Source organism: Glycine max, chromosome 16 (genome assembly GCF_000004515.6).
Source record: "Glycine max cultivar Williams 82 chromosome 16, Glycine_max_v4.0, whole genome shotgun sequence".
Classification (NCBI taxonomy): Eukaryota; Viridiplantae; Streptophyta; class Magnoliopsida; order Fabales; family Fabaceae; genus Glycine; species Glycine max.
Window position 1 is genome coordinate 32,341,371 of NC_038252.2, and position 21,265 is coordinate 32,362,635.

The 21,265-nt window shown below is 30.9% G+C and overlaps 3 protein-coding genes across 3 annotated transcripts; 1 reads left to right on the forward strand and 2 right to left on the reverse strand.

Moving 5' to 3' along the window:
* Window positions 1-1,147: 1,147 nt before the first annotated feature.
* On the reverse strand, window positions 1,148-5,069 carry LOC100796859 (tryptophan aminotransferase-related protein 4). The gene is made up of 5 exons (XM_026126119.2): window positions 4,813-5,069; window positions 3,192-3,486; window positions 2,620-2,912; window positions 1,630-1,910; window positions 1,148-1,341 (listed from the first exon to the last, which is right to left on the reverse strand). The coding sequence occupies exons 1-5, from the start codon at window positions 5,067-5,069 to the stop codon at window positions 1,148-1,150; spliced, it is 1,320 nt and encodes a 439-aa protein (XP_025981904.1).
* Window positions 5,070-6,466: 1,397 nt separating this feature from the next.
* LOC100796326 (chlorophyll a-b binding protein 1D) lies at window positions 6,467-6,968 on the forward strand. The gene has a single exon (XM_006586952.3). It carries the CDS (start codon window positions 6,541-6,543, stop codon window positions 6,835-6,837), a length of 297 nt encoding a protein of 98 aa, XP_006587015.3. The 5' UTR covers window positions 6,467-6,540; the 3' UTR covers window positions 6,838-6,968.
* Window positions 6,969-9,651: 2,683 nt separating this feature from the next.
* LOC106796589 (pentatricopeptide repeat-containing protein At1g63080, mitochondrial) lies at window positions 9,652-20,848 on the reverse strand. The gene is given in 3 exon segments (XM_041010378.1): window positions 9,652-11,222; window positions 11,224-11,530; window positions 18,854-20,848. Coding segments are annotated over 3 exon segments (3,381 nt in total). The 5' UTR covers window positions 20,533-20,848; the 3' UTR covers window positions 9,652-9,827.
* Window positions 20,849-21,265: the final 417 nt, after the last annotated feature.

Consider the following 21,265-nt stretch of genomic DNA (forward strand, 5'->3'; position numbering starts at 1 on the left):
TGTTTGATATTATGTTATATTGTATAACATAAAAATATAATTATTTTATTATTATTGGTTCAATCAGGATTGAACTAGTATCTTCATTGGTTAAGTGACCCTTGCATGTTCCTCCCTACTTTCTATATATAACGATAGATGACACTTAGGTAATCTTCAATGAAAGATGTTTGATAAGTTTTTTAAGATAAAAAATTATTTTATTTTCTTGTATTATTGGAACAAGTCTAATTGACAGTCTCAATTTCTTAAGTTTTTGGTCTCGATATCTCATATAAGTAACTCATCTTCAAAGTTTTTTAAGAATAAAAAATAATTTCATATGCTGTAAGATACATAAAGTGAATATTTTAAATTTTGATCATTTAAAAATATCCTTAAACATTTTATATTTTCTTATATTATGTTGTGTGTACTAAAAATATATTATTTTTGACAGAATATTTTTCCCAAATATATTTCATAAGAAATGTATGAATTATCAACTAAATTTACCGACAAAATCTTTATTTTAATTAAATAAAATAATAGGAATTGATATATTTTAAAAGAAAATTTAGTTTAATTTAATTTAGATTTAGATTTGAAGATAACGATACACTCATAATAAGAATAACTTAAATTAATTTTAAATAAAATCTAAAAAGAAATTAATTTTACTCTCAAAATTAAGTTTTGGTGTGTGTGAAGTTACTTTGTAATGAGAAAAGGGAAAGAATATAAAAAATGATAATTTAGAATTGAAAGATCTCTCAAAGTAAGAGTCTCAAATTTTCCCAAGTGTATACTCAAATTCAAAACACAGAAGTAGATAACAAACAATATAAGATTATTTTTTAGTGATAAAAATTATAGATTAGATTTGTACGTGCTTCAGTAAGTATTTCTGGTATTAGATGATAATTAATTCTATACGTAGAGGGAAGCTTAATTACTCCCATATAAAACACATAAAATAGCCACGATAGTGTTGAATGCATAAGTACGTATTTAACACTGAAAGCAATGCTTTTGAATCATTCTATTTCACGTATTTTACATTAAGAGCAATACATTTAGCACTGATAGAACTGATTTCAGAATGTTTTATTATGCACATAAATATTTTGATAAAATGGCATTCAAAATTGATATAACTTTAATTGGCCTATTCCTTAGAAACAAGAATTTTGAGCTTGTTTATGAGTATCTCGAAATCATCTTGGCTCCTAATGAGACTGAGACGCACGTAACGATTATCGGCACTATAGAGACTTCCTTCACGGCCATTAATGCCAGCAGCTTCAAGGATTTCATAGCAGTTCTTGTCTTGTTGTCTCTCACACATTAACCAAGCGTAAGCTGTGAGCAAATTGAAATAAATTGTTATGTACGGGTTAAGGAAAATTAAATTACTATTGACAAAAAATTTGTCAATAGTGGTACTTTTTGTGACTAATACTTAGTCACTAGAATTTTACTGACATTTTTTTTTATAAACTACATGTAAATTACTTTTTCGCTATTCTTAAGTTTTTTTAGTTAAACTGAAATTAATTATTGATGAATGAAATCTTTATATAAAATTAAATTATTGGGTTAAGAATGAATGCATTTATAAAAATTGTAACAACTAAAAATGATGTTTACCTGGTGAAGCGTCTCTTCCCCTCTTGAAAAAGGTGCAGTATTGGGAAGAAATTTTCTGTAGAGAAAACCGTTTTGTTTTAGATATGATTTCTTTCAATCTTATCCAACGATCTCTCATGGTCGAATATGCAAATTGGAATATTTCTTTTCCATCTCCTTCAAGAGCCACGTCCAAAAGCTTTAAAGCTCTCAGCTGAGCCTCACGGGAAACTCCCATGGTGTTCATATCCATATATGTCAACATCTTTTCATATACTGCCTCATCTTTTACAATTGCCCATCTGTTAAAAAAAATCATAATAGAAGACATTAGGTGGCTACTTAGTTGATAAAACTATACTTTAATTTTGATCTGAAATTTTTGCACTCACTTTATATATTAAGTTTTTATCAAAAAAGAAATTAATTCATCGCGGAGTAATTAAATGTTGACTTTTTTTTATCTTAAAGTTTTACACTATGACCCAATTCAAATTAAATATAAAACATTTTTTAAACTTTCATAAATTAAAATAAAAGGTTTTAATTAAGGCCTACAAGTTCTTGACCATATCTAAGAAATTAACCAAGATAATTATTTTACAGTCTGTAAAGAATTCTCATATAGTCTTTATGTATAAATTTTTTATCAAAAAAGAAATTAATTCATCGTAGGAGTAAATGTTGACTTTAATTTTTTATCTTAAAGTTTTACACTGTGACCCAATTTTTTATCTTGTTTCGGGTAAGTCAATTTTTCAAAGTTAATATTTTATATACATTGATGACAAATGCTGAGAGTAAATGAGGAATAAAAGTATAAAAGTCGTCTCAAACTTATTTTTCAAATATTTAATGATCATTAAATTAGTATTCTTAAGTATTCATAGTAAAATCTCAGAATGAAGAAAGAAATAACGGCAACCTTTTATGTATATATAGATTCTCTTTCATAGATTTATATAACTTAATTAGCATGATGAAAGATTCATATATAGCAGTATATCTCACCCAAATCTACTCCCAGCATGGCCTGTGAGCTTAGAAATTGTAAATATCATAAGATCATCGTCTGCTGGTGAAGGAATAGCAGTGAAATGTGGCCAATAGTAGGCTCGATCATAAATGGATTTTACATTAGGACCTTCAAGAACTTCCTTAGTCAATTTTCCATCTGGATTGTTCGGTGAAGTAACAAACTCAATAAATATAGAGTTTTTATCTGTCTTGTTTTTCCACGAGGATGTTTCTCCTTCATAACTAAAATCCCTAGAATTGAAAAATTGTGTCTGCGTTCGATAGACCTGTGGCAAAAAGTTTATCATAATTTATATCATCTATCTACTTGTTAATTTCATAAACTAAATATACATAAATGTATACATGGAAAGAAAAAGTAGTACAAAACAAAATTTAGTTCCTTGGCAATTTTTTGTGTGTATCTAATCAAAATTGAATTTTGTATTAAATATCAGCATAGGTTATCAAGGCAAAACTCCAAATTTAATTAGAGAACAACATTAAAAACATTAAAAAAATGTATCTAAATCTTGCTAAGACAAGTATTAATTAATGGAACTCACGGGGTAATATGGTGCTGTGGCTACCACTTTTGCTGGAGACATTGAAGAGTTGGGAGACAAGGCATAAACAGCAGCATTGAGAAGTTGAGTTGAGCCACTTCCAAATACGATGTACTTTCCTTTGGTGATTGCATTCCCAACGATGGCATGAAGTTTTTTTATGTACTCAACCAATAGTTGTGAGATGTATGATTTATCACTATAAGAATAACCCATTCTATGCCATCCTGATACTAAAATGGCACTACTTGCTGCATGTCGCATCCAAAATGGCTCCATAAAATATGGATCTCCACTGCAATTAGTAAACATATTCAATAAATTTTATGGAATTTGTAAAATTCAAATGAATATTAATAAAAAAAAAAATATTTAGTTTCTTGTTGGCTACATTGTTTGTATGTGATCTAAAATTTTGTGTGGGCAAGTTTAATCAATAAATAACGTGTCATTCATTGTATAAAAAATCGTCTAATCACTGATAAAAACGAAAAAAATTATACACATGCATAACTAATGTAATTTTACTAATTAAAAATTAAATAACTTAATGGATACATTCGGGTAAAATAAATGATCCCCATATAACCACCGCTTGAAATTACTTAAATGTTCATAATTACATATAATAAGTGGATATAATTTATTTTTCATATAAATATATGTTTCAAAATTATTTAATTTTGTACTTTTGTTTCAAATTTTATATTTTAACAAATATATATGTATACTCGCGTATAATTATAAAATTTGAAAATATTTTGTCATTCCCAAAATCATTATGCAAGTTAGTTATACATGCAATTATGTTATTGATTTTTATAATAACTATTTTAAAAATTATACTAATAATAATTTTTTATTGATTGATTTAAGTATGTTTTTAATATCTGAAAAATATTTTTTTTATTTTATATTTCCTCTTTGTCATTGTGTCCGTCATTTTAAGTGATTCTTAAAATATTTTTGAATTTTTCTTTTGGTCCCTTAATTTTTTCTATGACAACGGCTGGTATATTTTTTCATCAAACGGTCACTGGTAAAAAGAAAGTTGATATAATGACAAGGAGGAGATTCAAAATATAAATAAATAAATCTAAGAGGTAAAAGTCAATAAAAATTTATTACTAGCCGAATGAAAAATCTAAAAAAAACTAAAAATATATTTAAGTCCTTAATTTTTCGTATATTTTAAAATAAATAATTATTAAATTATATGCAATAATCTTGAATGCTAATTAAATTTTTAATTAGATGATCATTCATTAATAATATATATATATATATATAAACTAACCACAACATTAGTTATATTTTAAAAATATTAAAATGAACTTGATTATTTTTCAATTATGTTTTAAATTATGTGCCAAAAAAACTATTCTTAAATTAAAATATTTTATAACCTTAATATAATTAATAGAAAATGTTAATCCAATATGGTTCCTGAAAAGGAAAAATATATCAAATGCCCAAATTAAAACATCCATTTAGTAAACCATTTAACAAAACTTCATAGATAGCCAAGATATCAAATGAGCTATAGACTACTATTGCAATACTAAGACCAAAGGTTAAATTCATTAGCAGTTAGTAGATTGAAATTATGAGAAGGATTTACCCTGCAGCATTAGCAGCACAATCAGATAACAACTTGGAGCAATCAGATCCACCATAGCATGGATTGCACTCACAAACAGGTTCATGGCCTTTTAGAATAAGACCATCTAAGTAGACTCTTCCATGTCCTGAGCATGGTATGGCTGCCACAGCCTCTGCTTCTTCTGCAGCTCTACTGCTCCAAGTTGGCTCCCATTCTCCCCTACAAACAAACACGTTTGATGCACACAATAATATTAAAATGAATGCTAAATTCATTGCACTTGTTTTTTTGGCCATTCTCTTTAATTTGTACGTAGTTTTTCTTATGAAATAGTAATATTCAAGCAATTTTTCGGTTGAACTTTGAGATTTCTGTGAAATGAAGTGACCCATGCCCATGCATTTATTTAGAGATATAGGTTTCACCATAATGAGTTGCATTCTAAATTATTCTGAACTGTTTCAAACTATGACATGGACACAATTTGAGAATAAACGTTATCATGTGATTTAATTGTTTTTTAAGAAACAATTCTCATTTTAATTCACAGTTCAGTTAATTATTAATCAAGAAGTAAATCTCATTTTGGTTCATAGTTCCGTTATAAGTTAATTTAGAACAAGCTCAGTTTTGTACAACAGTTCAAATGAATTATTATTGAAAAAAATTTAGTTATTTTTTACCAATTCAATTCAACGTTTAGTTCAATTACTGATTTCAACTGTCCCAAACATGTACTTCGATGAAACTTTGGTTGATCTGATTGTTTTAAGTTATTAGCCTATTTGGATACAAGCCACAAGTGTTTTTGAGTTTTTTTTTTAATGAAAATATAGAACAATTTTCAATAGAGAAACTCTTAAAAAAACTTATAACCTTGTATCCAAACAGGCTAATAACTTGAAACTATCATACCAGCCTAATTATCTGATTGTGCTGCTAATGCCGGAAGGTAAACCCTTCTCATAAATTCAATATATTATTTTAAAAAATGCCTATGAATGTGTTTCAAATGAATTACACGTTACTGAAAGAACACAAAAGAAATTCAGATCCAAACATTAGGTTAATTATTCGAAGCTAGGTTTTTTTTTATCATGGATCTTAAAGTGAACTAATTCAAAGTTGGGGAAACCTCTGTTTTAGGATTCTCTGGGGAAACCTCTGTTTTAGGATTCTCTTCGGATCTGAACTGCTTCGGACCCTTATCAAATTATATATTTTTAGACAAACCTCTGTTCTTGCAATCTGTTTCTTGGTGACTTACAATTGCACTCCTACTAGGCCTTGGAGGAAATTATGTGTTTCAGGAGACTTTTTTTATATCAAAGTTAATTAAGTTATTATTCGTTGGAAATTTGGAATTCTTACACGGGGTAAGAAAAAATGGAATCGTGATTAATTAAAACAGATATACACAGAAACAGACCTGGTTTCTCAGTCCTTTTTCATGTTGTTCCTGTGCTGTCCCATTAAAATAACAATGCATAACAGCTGTGTTAATATTTAATTATGATATTTAATTTTAAAAATCATGAAAACTGTATAATTTTAAAGGGCAGCATAAGAACAACACAGGAAAGTACAGCAGAGAAACCAAATTCTACAAACACATCACATGTGGATCTTTTGTTTTCTAATGAGTCATTCATTTGAGATAAAACAAAGGATGTAGATTACTTGGGCAACCCAAGCCTGATCCATGCACAAAGCATCCTTGCCATCTGGGCCACTCAAGTTATCTTGATGGGTGCTGTTGAGGGTTACCGTATTGCTGGTGGGCCTCTCGGTGAAGTGACTGACCCAATCTACCCAGGTGGCAGCTTTGACCCATTGGGCCTTGCTGATGACCCAGAGGCTTTTGCTGAGTTGAAGGTGAAAGAGCTCAAGAATGGTAGGTTGGCCATGTTCTCCATGTTTGGTTTCTTTGTTCAGGCCATTGTGACAGGAAAGGGACCTTTGGAAAATCTTGCTGATCACCTAGCTGACCCAGTAAACAATAATGCCTGGGCCTATGCTACAAACTTTGTCCCCGGAAAGTGAGCATAGCAATAGTGAAACAAAGAGAAACACAGTGACTTGAAAATTAGAGTGAGAGTTTCATTGTTATTTGGAGAAATACATATTGAATGTTTTCTTTTAAGAAGAATATGAATTATATATCTTATTGTGCATTGAGATCTTTATTTAGTTTTGTAGTGTTGATGCACTTTATATTTTTCGGTAGATGTGGTAGAGCTGCAATACCAACAAGAGCGCATTATGTTATTAATTATACGCATTAATTGGATTAACATTGTGAGGATCAATATGGCTTGTAACATACTTGACCACATTCTGTACACTAGTGTGATGATAGTAATAAGGTCAACATTACTGATTGTGCTAATTGCAACCCAAGAAAACCCAAAACTTATTATTGAAAAAAATTTAGTTACTTTTTACCAATTCAATTCGATGTCAGTTTAGTTCAATTATTGATTTCAACTGTCCCAAACATGTACTTCGATGAAACTTTGGTTGATCTGATTGTTCCAAGTTATTATCTGATTGTGCTGCTAACGCCTGAAATTCAATATGTTGTTTGAAAAAATGCCTATGAATGTGTTTCAAATGAATTACACGTTACTGAAAGAACACAAAAGAAATTCAGATCCAAACATTAGGTTAATTATTCAAAGCTAGGTTTTTTTATCATGCATCTTAAAGTGAACTAATTCAAAGTTGGGGAAACCTCTGTTTTAGGATTCTCTTCGGATCTGAACTGCTTCGGACCCTTATCAAATTATATATTTTTAGAAAAAACTCTGTTCTTGCAATCTGTTTCTTGGTGACTTACAATTGCACTCGCTACTAGGCCTTGAAGGAAATTATGTATTTCGGGAGACTTTTTTATATCAAAGTTATTTAAGTTATTATTGGTTGGAAATTTGGAATTCTTACACGGGGTAAGAAAAAATGGGATCATGATTAATTAAAACAGATATACACAAAGACATCACATGTGGATCTTTTGTTTTCTAATGAGTCATTCATTTGAGATAAAACAAAGGATGTAGATTAAAAGTAACTTCTTAAATTTTAAACTAATGGGTCGTATTAAACAACTAAAGATTCACATGTGACCGATTCTGCAACTCTTTTTGTTGTGCTATTTCTCTCCCATGAACGAAATCGACATTCTGCATGTTCGCAGCCATAGTCACCCTCCTGTTCCAACTTGGATCCTCTTCCTGTTGATGCTCGCTTTCATGTCAGATTTTCTTTTCAAGAAATTAATAACGCGAGCAATTGTAACTTTTAAGTCTCCAAGGAAGCTATATCTGGGGCCATAGGAATTATCCTTGGCTTGAGCAAGCACTGCTCTTACATTATTGCAATACTTTCTAATTTAGTGTAGGCTATCTTGTTTCTCTCTGCATAATCGTAACTGATTTTGCTCCATTTCTTTGTTTTAAAGACACTTTTTTCCAGAATTAATTTATAACACTAACCAAGGTGCATGTGACATTCCTAAGAGGATATAACACCAAATAGAAGACATTGTCCCAATGTGATCATATCTTGGCAGTTCATTTGTTATGCTCAAACTTGGCAGTATTGTACTTCATATTTCTACTAGTGCAATCACTCCTCCAGTGCCTGAGGTAGTTCTGCTACTATAATAAACCTAAAAGTCAAAACTTTATCATATCGTACTCCATAGAAATGAGAAAGTAATGGGTAAATAACAATCTGAAATGTTTAAAATTTAAAATTTAGCAGGTACTCTTAATTCAGTATTTTTTTTTTCAGCTTATGTAGGGTACATTTTAGAGCACAACATAACATAAGGATAATGTTTTGTGAACAAAATATCAGACAGCAAAAAGCTATTTTCTTAGATTTTGGAATGTAATTTTAAAAATGTGATTAGAACAAAATGATAAAAATATAGAGAAAGAAATAATAATTATGTGTAATATATAATTGTAAAATTATGCTCTGCTAACTCAATGCATAGCTACAAGCTCTGTATCAAATGATTCAAAGTGAACAATACTAAGCTATGACTTAAACAGTAAAATTCTACTTGGAACTATGGAGATATATAAGCATTGGATGTCAACACCAACTTTCAAGTTTCAAATTCCAATTCCCCAAACATTTCATCGACTGTCCATAGTAAAATGATCAAAAGAAATCACGTTTCAAAATTAAATTAAATATGCTAGTCACCTGGGATGTGAGTGAGTATAGATTTGTTCAACTACAGTCAAGTGAAAATAGAAGTCAAAGCACATCGAAGTTATATTAGATTTCAGTTAATTGGGTGGATCGATTCAAAATCATACATTTCAATTATATTCTCAAGTAAAAGACAGTTGGAATGGGTGACACACGGCAAAATTGTCACTCACAACATCGAAGCAGCAAGGCCTCGTAAGAACATAATAGGTACAGGAAACCAGACGCAAACTCACAGGAACACACAATCCGGAATGAGTACAACAAAAATAAGTTCTGTCCTTTCGAGACGCTTTCATTAATTTATCAGCAATGACCTGGAGGAAAACATCAGCAACTTTAAAATCCAAGACTACTCAGATGATGCAAACAAATATGCTGTAGGTTTAAAATCTTCTATTTCTACAGAAAGACCAGGGAAATAACAGATAAAAACAGAATTCAGTTATACTTTCTATAATCAGGAGTAAATGGAGTCAACTATAAAACTTAAGGCATTTCAAATAACATGTCTGTTTCAGCTTGGTTTGTTATCTGAACCACTAAGAATTAACAGTGACTGAACAAAACCTTAAAAGTAGACTGAGACAGGTAGACAGTACACTGAGAAGAAAAAATGTAGGTATGAGTTATGACAACACTAAAACAATAAATAAATATTATTGTTACAATACCAAAATAAATTAACCAGCATATGATTTATAATCAAATGAAATGTCCATAGCGTAGTCTATCAAACAATCAAACGCAATAAACATTGGTCGCTCACCATGAAAATTAACAATAACTTAATTTGTATCTGGAGATCACTCCCCATGAAAATTCCTAAAACCTAATAGGCCTTTAGCAATCATTTCATGGAGAAGTTTCTCGGCCTTATCATTTTCATCCTTCTCAAAAAGAGAACGAATAATGATTTCAAAAGTTACAGCATTAGGGATGCAACCATTGTCTTCCATTTTTGACTTAATGGCCAAAGCTTCATCAAACATGCCCTCTTTACAAAGCCCACTGATCATGACAGTATATGTCCAGACATCTATACAACAGCCTTTAACCAAGAGATGTTGAAAAAGCTCTTGCGCATTCTTAAGTCTTCCACCTTTACATAATCCATCAATAAGTGCCGTGTATGTGTACATAGTTGGCTGAATTCCCCGTTCCTTCATTTTCATGAATAGTGCAGTTGCCTTGTCAAGGTTTTGGTTTTTGCATAAAGCATCTAATAAGGAAGTGTAGGTGACTACATCAGCTGGTTGACCTCTGTGGTGCATCTCATTCATAAGATTCAAAGCAGAAGTAATTCTCCCTGATTTGCACAACCCATCAATAAGAGAATTGTACGTCACTGTATCAGGAACCATATTTTTATGCAGCATTTCTCTTAGGAGATTCATGGCCTCATCCACCCTTTTACACTTACATAATCCATTAATCATTATATTGTAGCTGTACACATTAGGATTTACTCCCATTTGCACCATAGCGTGGAATATCTGTTTTGCATTCTGCACTTCACCAACTAAACAATATCCATCCATTAAAGTACTATAAGTAACAACACCAGGTTTTATTCCTTCTTTCGTCATCACAGCTAATAAATTTTTGGCTTCTTTCACCTTTCCTTCTTTACATAATGCATCAATCAATATACTAAAGGTATAAACATCCTGACTTCTCCCATACGATATCATTTCATGTAATAAACTGAATGCTCCCATTAACTGACCCGCAAGGCAAAAGGCACATATTAGAGTATTGTAAGTGATAACATTAGGAAAAATTTCTCTAGCATCCATTTCAGAATATAAATCATAAGCCTCATTTACAAGTTTATCTTTGCATAAGCCATCAATGATGGCGCTGTACATTACCACATTAGGCCTAGTTGATCTGTCTTCAATCATTCTCAGCAACTTGATGGCGCATCTCGTTTCTCCTGTTTTACATAGTCCATTGAGCAGGGTCCCGTAACTAACATGGTCCATCTGAAATCCTTGTGCTACGACCTTGTCATGAAAGTGCAGTGATTTCTTGACCTCACCCTTGAGACACAGACCTTTCATGAGTGTATTCAAGGTTACGGTATTCGGCTGATAACCTAATTTTAGAATTTTGCCCAATACAGAAAAAGAAAAGGCCATTTGGCCCAAGTGGCAGAAACAATTGATGAGGATGTTCAAAGTAACAAAATTTGCCCTGCTCAATTCCTTTGACGTCCATTTGTTTAGAAAGGGAAATGACAGTGAGATAATACTTCAGCTTTACAAGGGATCCTAAAATCTTATTAAATTCGATGATGGGTGAGGTATGACGCACAAGGAGCATGTCATTGAACTGGAAAACAGCATCATCAACAACATTGTCAATGGATGGAGGCTGGGAGTGAAAGCAAAGAGGAAAAGTAGGGTTTGGAAGAAAAGGAGGAAAGTTGGAAATGGAAAGAGAGAGAGAGAAGAGCTTAACCTTCTTGACAATGAGAATGACATTGTTGTGTTGAATCGGTTTATGTGAGAGAGATCAAAGCTTAGTTTGCTCAGATTTGAGGCATGAACTGATAGAGGGCAATGCCCTAACAATAAAATTGAGATATTCAGCTTTGATCATGTTTAGACACTTTGTCCACTGTCATGGACGGCTTGAGAAAGCTAGGTAGGTCTTTCATCATAAGAAAGAATTATCAACCATTAGATATATCCATTAAAACATTAGATGGCTGAGATTTTTTTAACTTTTTTTTCCATTTAATTTTCTCTTTCCAAGTTTATCTCTCTACTCCTTGGGGAAACGACGGAAAGGGAGCATTTTTTTTTAATTACCAAATGGGATAAAATTTTATTATTATCCAAAAGGGATAAGACATAACTTTTAAATTGATGAAACATTATTAACCTTTCTTATTTATTTCATAAATAAATAAACTAGAAATCAAAACAAAATACCTAAACATTAAAATCCTAGATAAACAACACATCATGCATATATTAAAGCTCAAAATAGAACAAATATTTAAAAAAATAAAAGAGAAAAAAAAAAATTTTAGTGTATTCATCAACAGATGTCACACATTTTTATTTTTATGTATTACAAAAGAAAAACATAAAATAAATGAAATGGTATAAATATTCTAAACATAGCGTATCGAGTTTTACTGTACCATGATCTCCTTATTTTTTAGGCATGTAGTTTACAATCTTATCTTCTGATAATGGCTTCTTTTTTTTTTTACACATGATCTTATTGTTAGGCTTGCAATTTTATGACCTTATCTTTAGGTAATTACTTTTTTTTTTTCAGTTGGATGGCATTGCTACAGTGTAACTGAGATATCTTCTCGTGACCCTATCTTCTTCTAACTATCACATCTTCTATCATTTTTTTTTTTCAAAAATCTTTTAAATACTTTTTATTTAAAATACACTTGGATAAGATTGGATATCCACATGTTTGATCCACAATTTTAATCCCTTCGTGTTAAGATTGAGACCTTTGGTTCTCCAATTTTAAAAAATTTGTAATTTTAATAAAAAATTTAATTTTTTCTACGTTTTTTTTAGTAGAATCCTAAACCTAATGTATTTATTTGACATATCATTAAAAAATGATTTAATTAATTATAAAATAAAAGAAATAAAGCATAGACAAAACTAAATATTAAACCAAAATTGTGGATTTTCTAAATTAGGAGAACTAAAATTATAAATTTTCTAACATATGAAACCAAATGTTTATATTTTAAAATAAAGGACTAAAATTATAGATTTTTTAAATAAGATGATTAATTGTTTCAATTGTTAAATAAAGGGACCAATATTACAAATTAAGTAAAATAAAGAGACAAAAATTATATTTAAGCCTATAGTTATATAATGGTATGTCAATAAAATATTTGATATTTTACTTTAATTTTTATTATATCTATTATATATATTATCATTTATTTAATATTTTATAAAAAAAAGTATAATTAAAACAGAAAATCAATCCAATCAAAATTACATCATATTAGATCAAATTGGATCGTATTAAAATAAAATTTTAAATTGAATGATAAATTTAAAATAAATGGATGAAATAATTTTTGTTTTCAAGATCGATCTAATTGAATCTGTTACCATTCTATTGTAAGGCTCAGATTTTTTCAAATAAGGAAAATCAAATACTATTTTTATATTAAATAATCCCATGCACAGGAATGGTAGTTGAGAGAAATGTCAAACATTTTATATATATATATATATATATATATATATATATATATATATATATATATATATATATTACATGAAAAAAATGTGAGAATCATAGACGAGGACATGTGGGGCTACCCACCTACAATACTTTGTCCAATGAAACCAGCTAATATATATATATGTTTTATATTTTAAAATAAGAGATTAAAGTTGTAGATTTTTTAAAATAAGATCAATTGTCTCAATTGTAAAATAAAGGGACCATTATTACAAATTAAGTAAAATAGAAGGATAAAAATATATTTGAGCCTATAGTTATACAATGATATGTAAATAAAATATTTGATATTATACATTAATTTTTATTATATCTATTATATATATTATCATTTATTTAATATTTTATCAAAAAATAAAAGTATAATTAAATAAGAAATATAGTATTTAATTAATTTTCAAATATTTTAAAATTAATCCCCAAGCTCAATCAACACAACTTGAATAAATGTACACAACTAGTTGTAAATAAATGTGTTCGGTCTAATATATATGATCAATTTTAGTTTTAATAAAACATTGTTCTTTTTTATTATTAAATTTATCATTTTATGAAATTATTAATTTGGTAAATTTCTTGACTTTTAAATTGACAACTTATCATTATAGAGATAGAGATTGTGATAACGAGATACAAATTTTTTATAATGTTAATTTTAATTATTTATTATAAGATTATTTTAAATAAAATATCAATAATCTTAACAGACTAATATGTTTGTAATGATCTTTATTATTTAAATATTAATAAATCTCATTAATTAAAAAAATATATAAATGATATAAATGTAGATATAATTGTTAAACCTACTCTCATTATTTAAAGCTTAAGTTTTTTTCTTATAGTTCAAACAATTAAGATTAACTCTCAATTCTTTCCTAAGCATTTAGAATTATGGTAAAATGGTGATCAAACATCTCATATAGATAAGATTAATAAAAAAAAGAATCATGAGAAGAATTCAAATAAATATAAAGGCAGTGCAATTAGGTCAAATAACTAAGCTAGCCCAATCCAATCCTAGAAAACAGAATTCTACTAACATAGGCATGGTAGTACCCCCAAAACAACATAAACAAAGAAATCAAAACCAAAATGAATTGTATGAGAAAAAAAAAGAGTTTCATGACCTTTTCCTAACCCTTAAGAGAGTTTATTTATATCTAGGGTGCAAAAAAGGTCAAAATCCAACTCAAAACAAAATATAAAAATAACAAAAAGAAGGAGTGATGCACCCCACACAAGTATAGCAGGTGGATGTGCAGAACAGCCTAGTGCCAACCAGTAAAAATCGTTTAATTTTATGTAACAGAAGTGTTGCTAAGACTCGACAAATACATTGTCAAGCAGTTCAAGGATTTTCTGAAAGCAGGACAGGTACACCAAACTGATAGGCAAGTGTGTAACCACATAACGACAGCAACAATTTAAAAGTAAAGAATCTCCCTCCTAAATTGACTAGGACATTTGTGGAGGGAAAGAGGTCCTTCTGCCATCAGTACAGGGTTTGGCTCTCAGTAAATGTGAGTGCTAAAAGAGGAAATAAAAATTATAAGAAAATTATCACAACTGCAGAACTTATCCAGACTGACTTGCTTCAGAAATAATTGAAACAAATTATTTATACTATTCAGAACCACAGTAAATGGGATGATTCCAAGAATTATGAAGGACTACAGTGAGCAGTATTGGCTATATACATGCAATGAGAAGGACAACAAAATCTGCAATGAAACCATTCAATAAAGGAATTCAGCAAGCTTTGCGGTTAGCAAGGACTACACTAAAGTCGGCAAACAACACTACTTTGATCTTGGGACATTTAATTAACAAAATCTTGAAAACGGGAAATAATGAAGATGTGATGATGTAAACTGCTAATTTATAGCCCAAAAGATTACCACGTAGCACTTTCTGAGTGCTTTAGTCAATCTGACCTGAGAAACTCAAGCAACGAGTAACATCATTACCCTTAATGTTGATATCAAAAGAAATAAGCATCCAAACTGAATGGAAAGAATACAAACACCTCACCACAAGAACAGAGGATCAAATGAAAGCATGACTGGCCCAGCAGACCGAGAAAGAATTAATGTTTATATCATATTCATATTTTAGTGAGGGCATTGGTGAGGTATAATCAAACCGTAACTGGTCAACAATCACTACTTGCTCCAGCCTCAATGCTGTAAACAACTTGAAGCTTATGCAAGCAACAACCAAGCAACAACTAGTTTGAGTGTCATGAGCTTGATAACAAGCAAGGCTTCATGACAAGTGCAACTGACACAACAGCAATCTCCACCAACTGGACATAATAACTTGAAATGTGCAAGCTGTATAACTATCTCGTGGAAAAACAGAATGTACGGATTATTTGGCCCTCAGTTTCTATTTGATCATCAAAATGAGCAACTTCTCAAACACCACAATCTCTTACACTTTTCCACCTCCATTCAGAAGAAAGTACTCAACTATATAAAAAGAAAATAGGTATCTCTAGAAGAAGAAAAAAAACAAATTAGACTTTAAGTAACCCATCTAAGAGTTGATACTCACCTAAAGTACACAAACTAGGGATTTAAAGTCTAAGACTCTAAGTCAGCTGACATCAAATTAAAGCTTAACTCTAATGAAGGAATGGATTAGGTATTAACCTCATAAATGATCATAAATAAATTTGAACCTCCATTTCTCATATCTCATATTCATTATTTAAATCATGAAAATTTTAGATAATCACCAGAGTGCACAATCCTGAATGAGTACAACCAAAATAAGCTCTAACCATTCAAAAAGCTCCAATTAGTATAGCAGCAATGACCTCTAGGAAAAGATCGGCAACATTAAGACCTAAGACAACTCAAATGATGCAAAGAAACATGCTTTAGGTTTTAAGTCTTCCTTGTCTGCAAAATGACCACAGGAAATAAACAGCAAAAAACAAAATCTGGTTCTACTTTCAATAATCACTAATAATAGAGTCGGCTATAAGAGATACAGCATTCTAAATAACAAGAGTTTCAGCTTGGTTGGTTATCTGAATCACTAAGAATTAGTAGTCATTGAACAGAAAAACAAATTAAAGATGAAGTAGCTGGACAATACACGAGAAAGAAAAACTGTACAATCCATAAAAAATCAATGAAAGTTATTGGTACAAGTAGAATATCAAAATTAAAGAAACAGTGCATGACTTTTAATAAAATTAAATGTGATAGCGAGGAAAAATTGGTTGGTTGCCATCAAAATACACAATAACTTAAATTCTAGTTGGAAAGCATCTTACCTAGGTTTATTCTTACCACAACAGGCCTTTAGCAATCATTTCATGCAGAAGTTTCTCGGCCTTATCGTTCTCATTCTTCTCAAATAAAAAGTACAGGAAACCAGCAGCAACAAATTACTCACCGGAACACACAATCCTGAATGAATACAACCAAAATAAGTTTTGTCCTTAGCAAATTATATATTTTTTAGATAAACCTCTGTTCTTGCAATCTGTTTCTTGGTGGCATACAATTGCACACGCTACTAGGCCTTGGAGGAAATTATGTATTTCGGGAGACTTTTTATATCAAAGTTAATTATGTTATTATTCGTTGGAAATTTGGAATTCTTACACGGGGTAAGAAAAAATGGAATAGTGATTAATTAAAACAGATATACACAAAGACATCACATGTGGATCTTTTGTTGTGCTATTTCTCTCCCATGAACGAAATCGACATTCTGCATTGTCGCAGCCATAGTCACTCTCCTGTTCCAACTTGGATCCTCTTCCTGTCGATGCTCGCTTTCATGTCAGATTTTCTTTTCAAGAAATTCATAACGAGAGCAATTGTAACTTTTAAGTCTCCAAGGAAGATATATCTGGGGCCATAGGAATTATCCTTGGCTTGAGCAACCACAGCTCGTACGTTATTGCAATACTTACTAATTTAGTGTAGGCTATCTTGTTTCTCTCTGCATAATCGTAACTGGTTTTGCTCCATTTCTCTGTTTTAAAGACACTTTTTTCCAGAATTAATTTAAAACACTAACCAAGGTGCATGTGACATTCGTAAGAGGATATTAACACCAAATAGAAGACATTGTCCCAATGTGATCATATCTTGGCAGTTCATTTGTGATGCTCAAACTTGGCAGTATTGTATTTCCTATTTCTACTAGTGCAATCACTCCTCCAGTGCCTGAGGTAGTTCTGCTACTATAATAAACCTAAAAGTCAAAACTTTATCATATCGTACCCCATAGAAATGAGAAAGTAATGGGGAAATAACAATCTGAAATGTTTCAAAATATAGCAGGTACTCTTAATTCAGTATTTTTTTTTTCAGCTTATGTAGTGTACATTTTAGAGCACAACATAACATAAGGATAATGTTTTGTGAACAAAATATCAGACAGCAAAAAGCTATTTTCTTAGATTTTGGAATGTAATTTTAAAAATGTGTTTAGAACAAAATGATAAAAATATAAAGAAAGAAATAATAATTATATGTAATATATAACTGTCAAATTATGCTCTGCTAACTTAATGCATAGCTACAAGCTCTGTATCAAATAATTCAAAGAGAACAATACTAAGCTGTGACATAAACAGTAAAATTCCACTTGGAACTATGGGGATATATAAGCATTGGATGTCAACACCAACTTTCAAGTTTCAAATTCCAATTCCCCAAACATTTCATCGACTGTCCATAGTAAAATGATCAAAAGAAATCACGTTTCAAAATCAAATTAAATATGCTAGTCACCTGGGATGTGAGTGAGTATAGATTTGTTCAACTGCAGTCAAGTGAAAATAGAAGTCAAAGCACAACGAAGTTATATTAGATTTCAGTTAATTGGGTGGATCGATTCAAAATCATACATTTCAATTATATTCTCAAGTAAAAGACAGTTGGAATGGTGACACACGGCAAAATTGTCACTCACAACATCGAAGCAGCAAGGCCTCATAAGAACATAATAGGTACAGGAAACCAGACGCAAACTCACAGGAACACACAATCCGGAATGAGTACAACAAAAATAAGTTCTGTCCTTTCGAGACGCTTTCATTAATTTATCAGCAATGACCTGGACGAAAACATCAGCAACTTTAAAATCCAAGACTACTCAGATGATGCAAACAAATATGCTGTAGGTTTAAAATCTTCTATTTCTACAGAAAGACCAGGGAAATAACACATGAAAACAGAATTCAGTTATACTTTCTATAATCAGGAGTAAATGGAGTCAACTATAAAACTTAAGGCATTTCAAATAACATGTCTGTTTCAGCTTGGTTTGTTATCTGAAACACTAAGAATTAACAGTGACTGAACAAAACCTTAAAAGTAGACTGAGACAAGTAGACAGTACACTGGGAAGAAAAAATGTAGGTATGAGTTATGACAACACTAAAACAATAAATAAATATTATTGTTACAATACCAAAATAAATTAACCAGCATATGATTTATAATCAAATGAAATGTCCATAGCGTAGTCTATCAAACAATCAAACGCAATAAACATTGGTCGCTCACCATGAAAATTAACAATAACTTAATTTGTATCTGGAGATCACTCCCCATGAAAATTCCTAAAACCTAATAGGCCTTTAGCAATCATTTCATGGAGAAGTTTCTCGGCCTTATCATTTTCATCCTTCTCAAAAAGAGAACGAATAATGATTTCAAAAGTTACAGCATTAGGGATGCAACCATTGTCTTCCATTTTTGACTTAATGGCCAAAGCTTCATCAAACATGCCCTCTTTACAAAGCCCACTGATCATGACAGTATATGTCCAGACATCTATACAACAGCCTTTAACCAAGAGATGTTGAAAAAGCTCTTGCGCATTCTTAAGTCTTCCACCTTTACATAATCCATCAATAAGTGCCGTGTATGTGTACATAGTTGGCTGAATTCCCCGTTCCTTCATTTTCATGAATAGTGCAGTTGCCTTGTCAAGGTTTTGGTTTTTGCATAAAGCATCTAATAAGGAAGTGTAGGTGACTACATCAGCTGGTTGACCTCTGTGGTGCATCTCATTCATAAGATTCAAAGCAGAAGTAATTCTCCCTGATTTGCACAACCCATCAATAAGAGAATTGTACGTCACTGTATCAGGAACCATATTTTTATGCAGCATTTCTCTTAGGAGATTCATGGCCTCATCCACCCTTTTACACTTACATAATCCATTAATCATTATATTGTAGCTGTACACATTAGGATTTACTCCCATTTGCACCATAGCGTGGAATATCTGTTTTGCATTCTGCACTTCACCAACTAAACAATACCCATCCATTAAAGTACTATAAGTAACAACACCAGGTTTTATTCCTTCTTTCGTCATCACAGCTAATAAATTTTTGGCTTCTTTCACATTTCCTTCTTTACATAATGCATTAATCAATATATTATAGATATAAACACCCGGGTTGATGTTCTTCAATATCATTTCATCTAATAAACTGAATGCTCCCATTAACTGACCCAAAAGGCAAAAACCATATATTAGAGTAGTGTAAGTGATAGCATCAGGAAAAATTCCCCTAGCATCCATTTCAGAATATAAATCATAAGCCTCGTTTACAAGTTTATCTTTGCATAAGCCATCAATGATGGTGTTGTACATTACCACATTAGGCCTAGTTGATCTGTCTTCAATCATTCTCAGCAACTTGACGGCACATCTCGTTTCTCCTATTTTACATAGTCCATTGAGCAGGGTCCCGTAACTAACATGGTCCATCTGAAATCCTTGTGCTACGACCTTGTCATGAAAGTGCAGTGATTTCTTGACCTCACCCTTGAGACACAGACCTTTCATGAGTGTATTCAAGGTTATGGTATCCGGCTGATAACCTAATTTTAGAATTTTGCCCAATACAGAAAAAGAAAAGGCCATTTGGCCCAAGTGGCAGAAACAATTGATGAGGATGTTCAAAGTAACAAAATTTGCCCTGATTCCTTTGACTTCCATTTGTTTAGAAAGGGAAATGGCAGTAAGATACTGCTTCATCTTTGCAAGGGATCCTAAAATCTTGTTAAATTCGATGATGGGTGGGGTATGACGAACAAGGAGCATGCCACTGAACTGGGAAACAGTATCATCAACAACATTGTCAATGGATGGAGGCTGAGAGTGAAAGCAAAGAGGGAAAGTGGGGTTTGGAAGAAAAGGAGGAAAGTTGGGAATGGGAAGAGAGGGAGAAGAGCTTAACCTTCTTGACAATGAGAATGAGAATGACATTGTTGTGTTGAATGGATTGTGTTTGTTTGGTTGGTTAATGTGAAACAGAGATCAAAGCTCAGTTTGCTCCGATTCGAGGCATGAAGTGATAGAGGGCAATGCGCTAACAATAAAATTGAGATATTCAGCTTTGATTATGTTTATACCCTAAATTTGACGTGATAGCTTATCTTTAGGTAATCACTTTTTTTCTTGTCAGTTGAATCACATTGCTCTAGTGCAACTGAAATATCTTCTCCTGACCATGTCTTCTTGCCACTATCACATCTTTTATCATTTCTCTTCTTTTTTCTTTTTTTTCAAAAATCTTTTAAATATTTTTTATTTAAAATATAAAAATACATTAGGATAAAATTGGATATTCACATGCTTCATCCACAATTTTATTCCCTTCATTTTAAAATTGAGAGCTTTGGTTCTCCAATTTCAAAACATTAGTAATTTTGATAAAAAAATTTAATTTCGTCTACTTTCTTTTTTCCAATAAAATCCTAAACTTATTATATTTATTTAAGATATCATTAAAAATAATTTAATTAATTATAAAGTAAAAAAATAAAAGAAATAAAGTGCAGACAAAATTAAATATTAAACCAAAATTGTGGATTTTCTAAATTACGAAAACTAAAACTACAAATCTTTAAAAATATGGGAACCAAATATTTATATTTTAAAATAAGGAACTAAAATTATAGATTTTTTTAAATAAGAGGATCAATTGTCTCAATTGTAA

Coding starts and splice junctions, on each gene's coding strand:
- LOC100796859 (XM_026126119.2), bottom strand. CDS start 5,069: ATGAATTTAGCATTCATTTTAATATTATTGTGTGCATCAAACGTGTTT. Junction 2,913..3,191: donor CCACAGCACCATATTACCCC/GTGAGTTCCATT, acceptor TTTTTGCCACAG/GTCTATCGAACGCAGACACA. Junction 1,342..1,629: donor GGGAAGAGACGCTTCACCAG/GTAAACATCATT, acceptor ATTTGCTCACAG/CTTACGCTTGGTTAATGTGT.
- LOC100796326 (XM_006586952.3), top strand. CDS start 6,541: ATGGGTGCTGTTGAGGGTTACCGTATTGCTGGTGGGCCTCTCGGTGAA.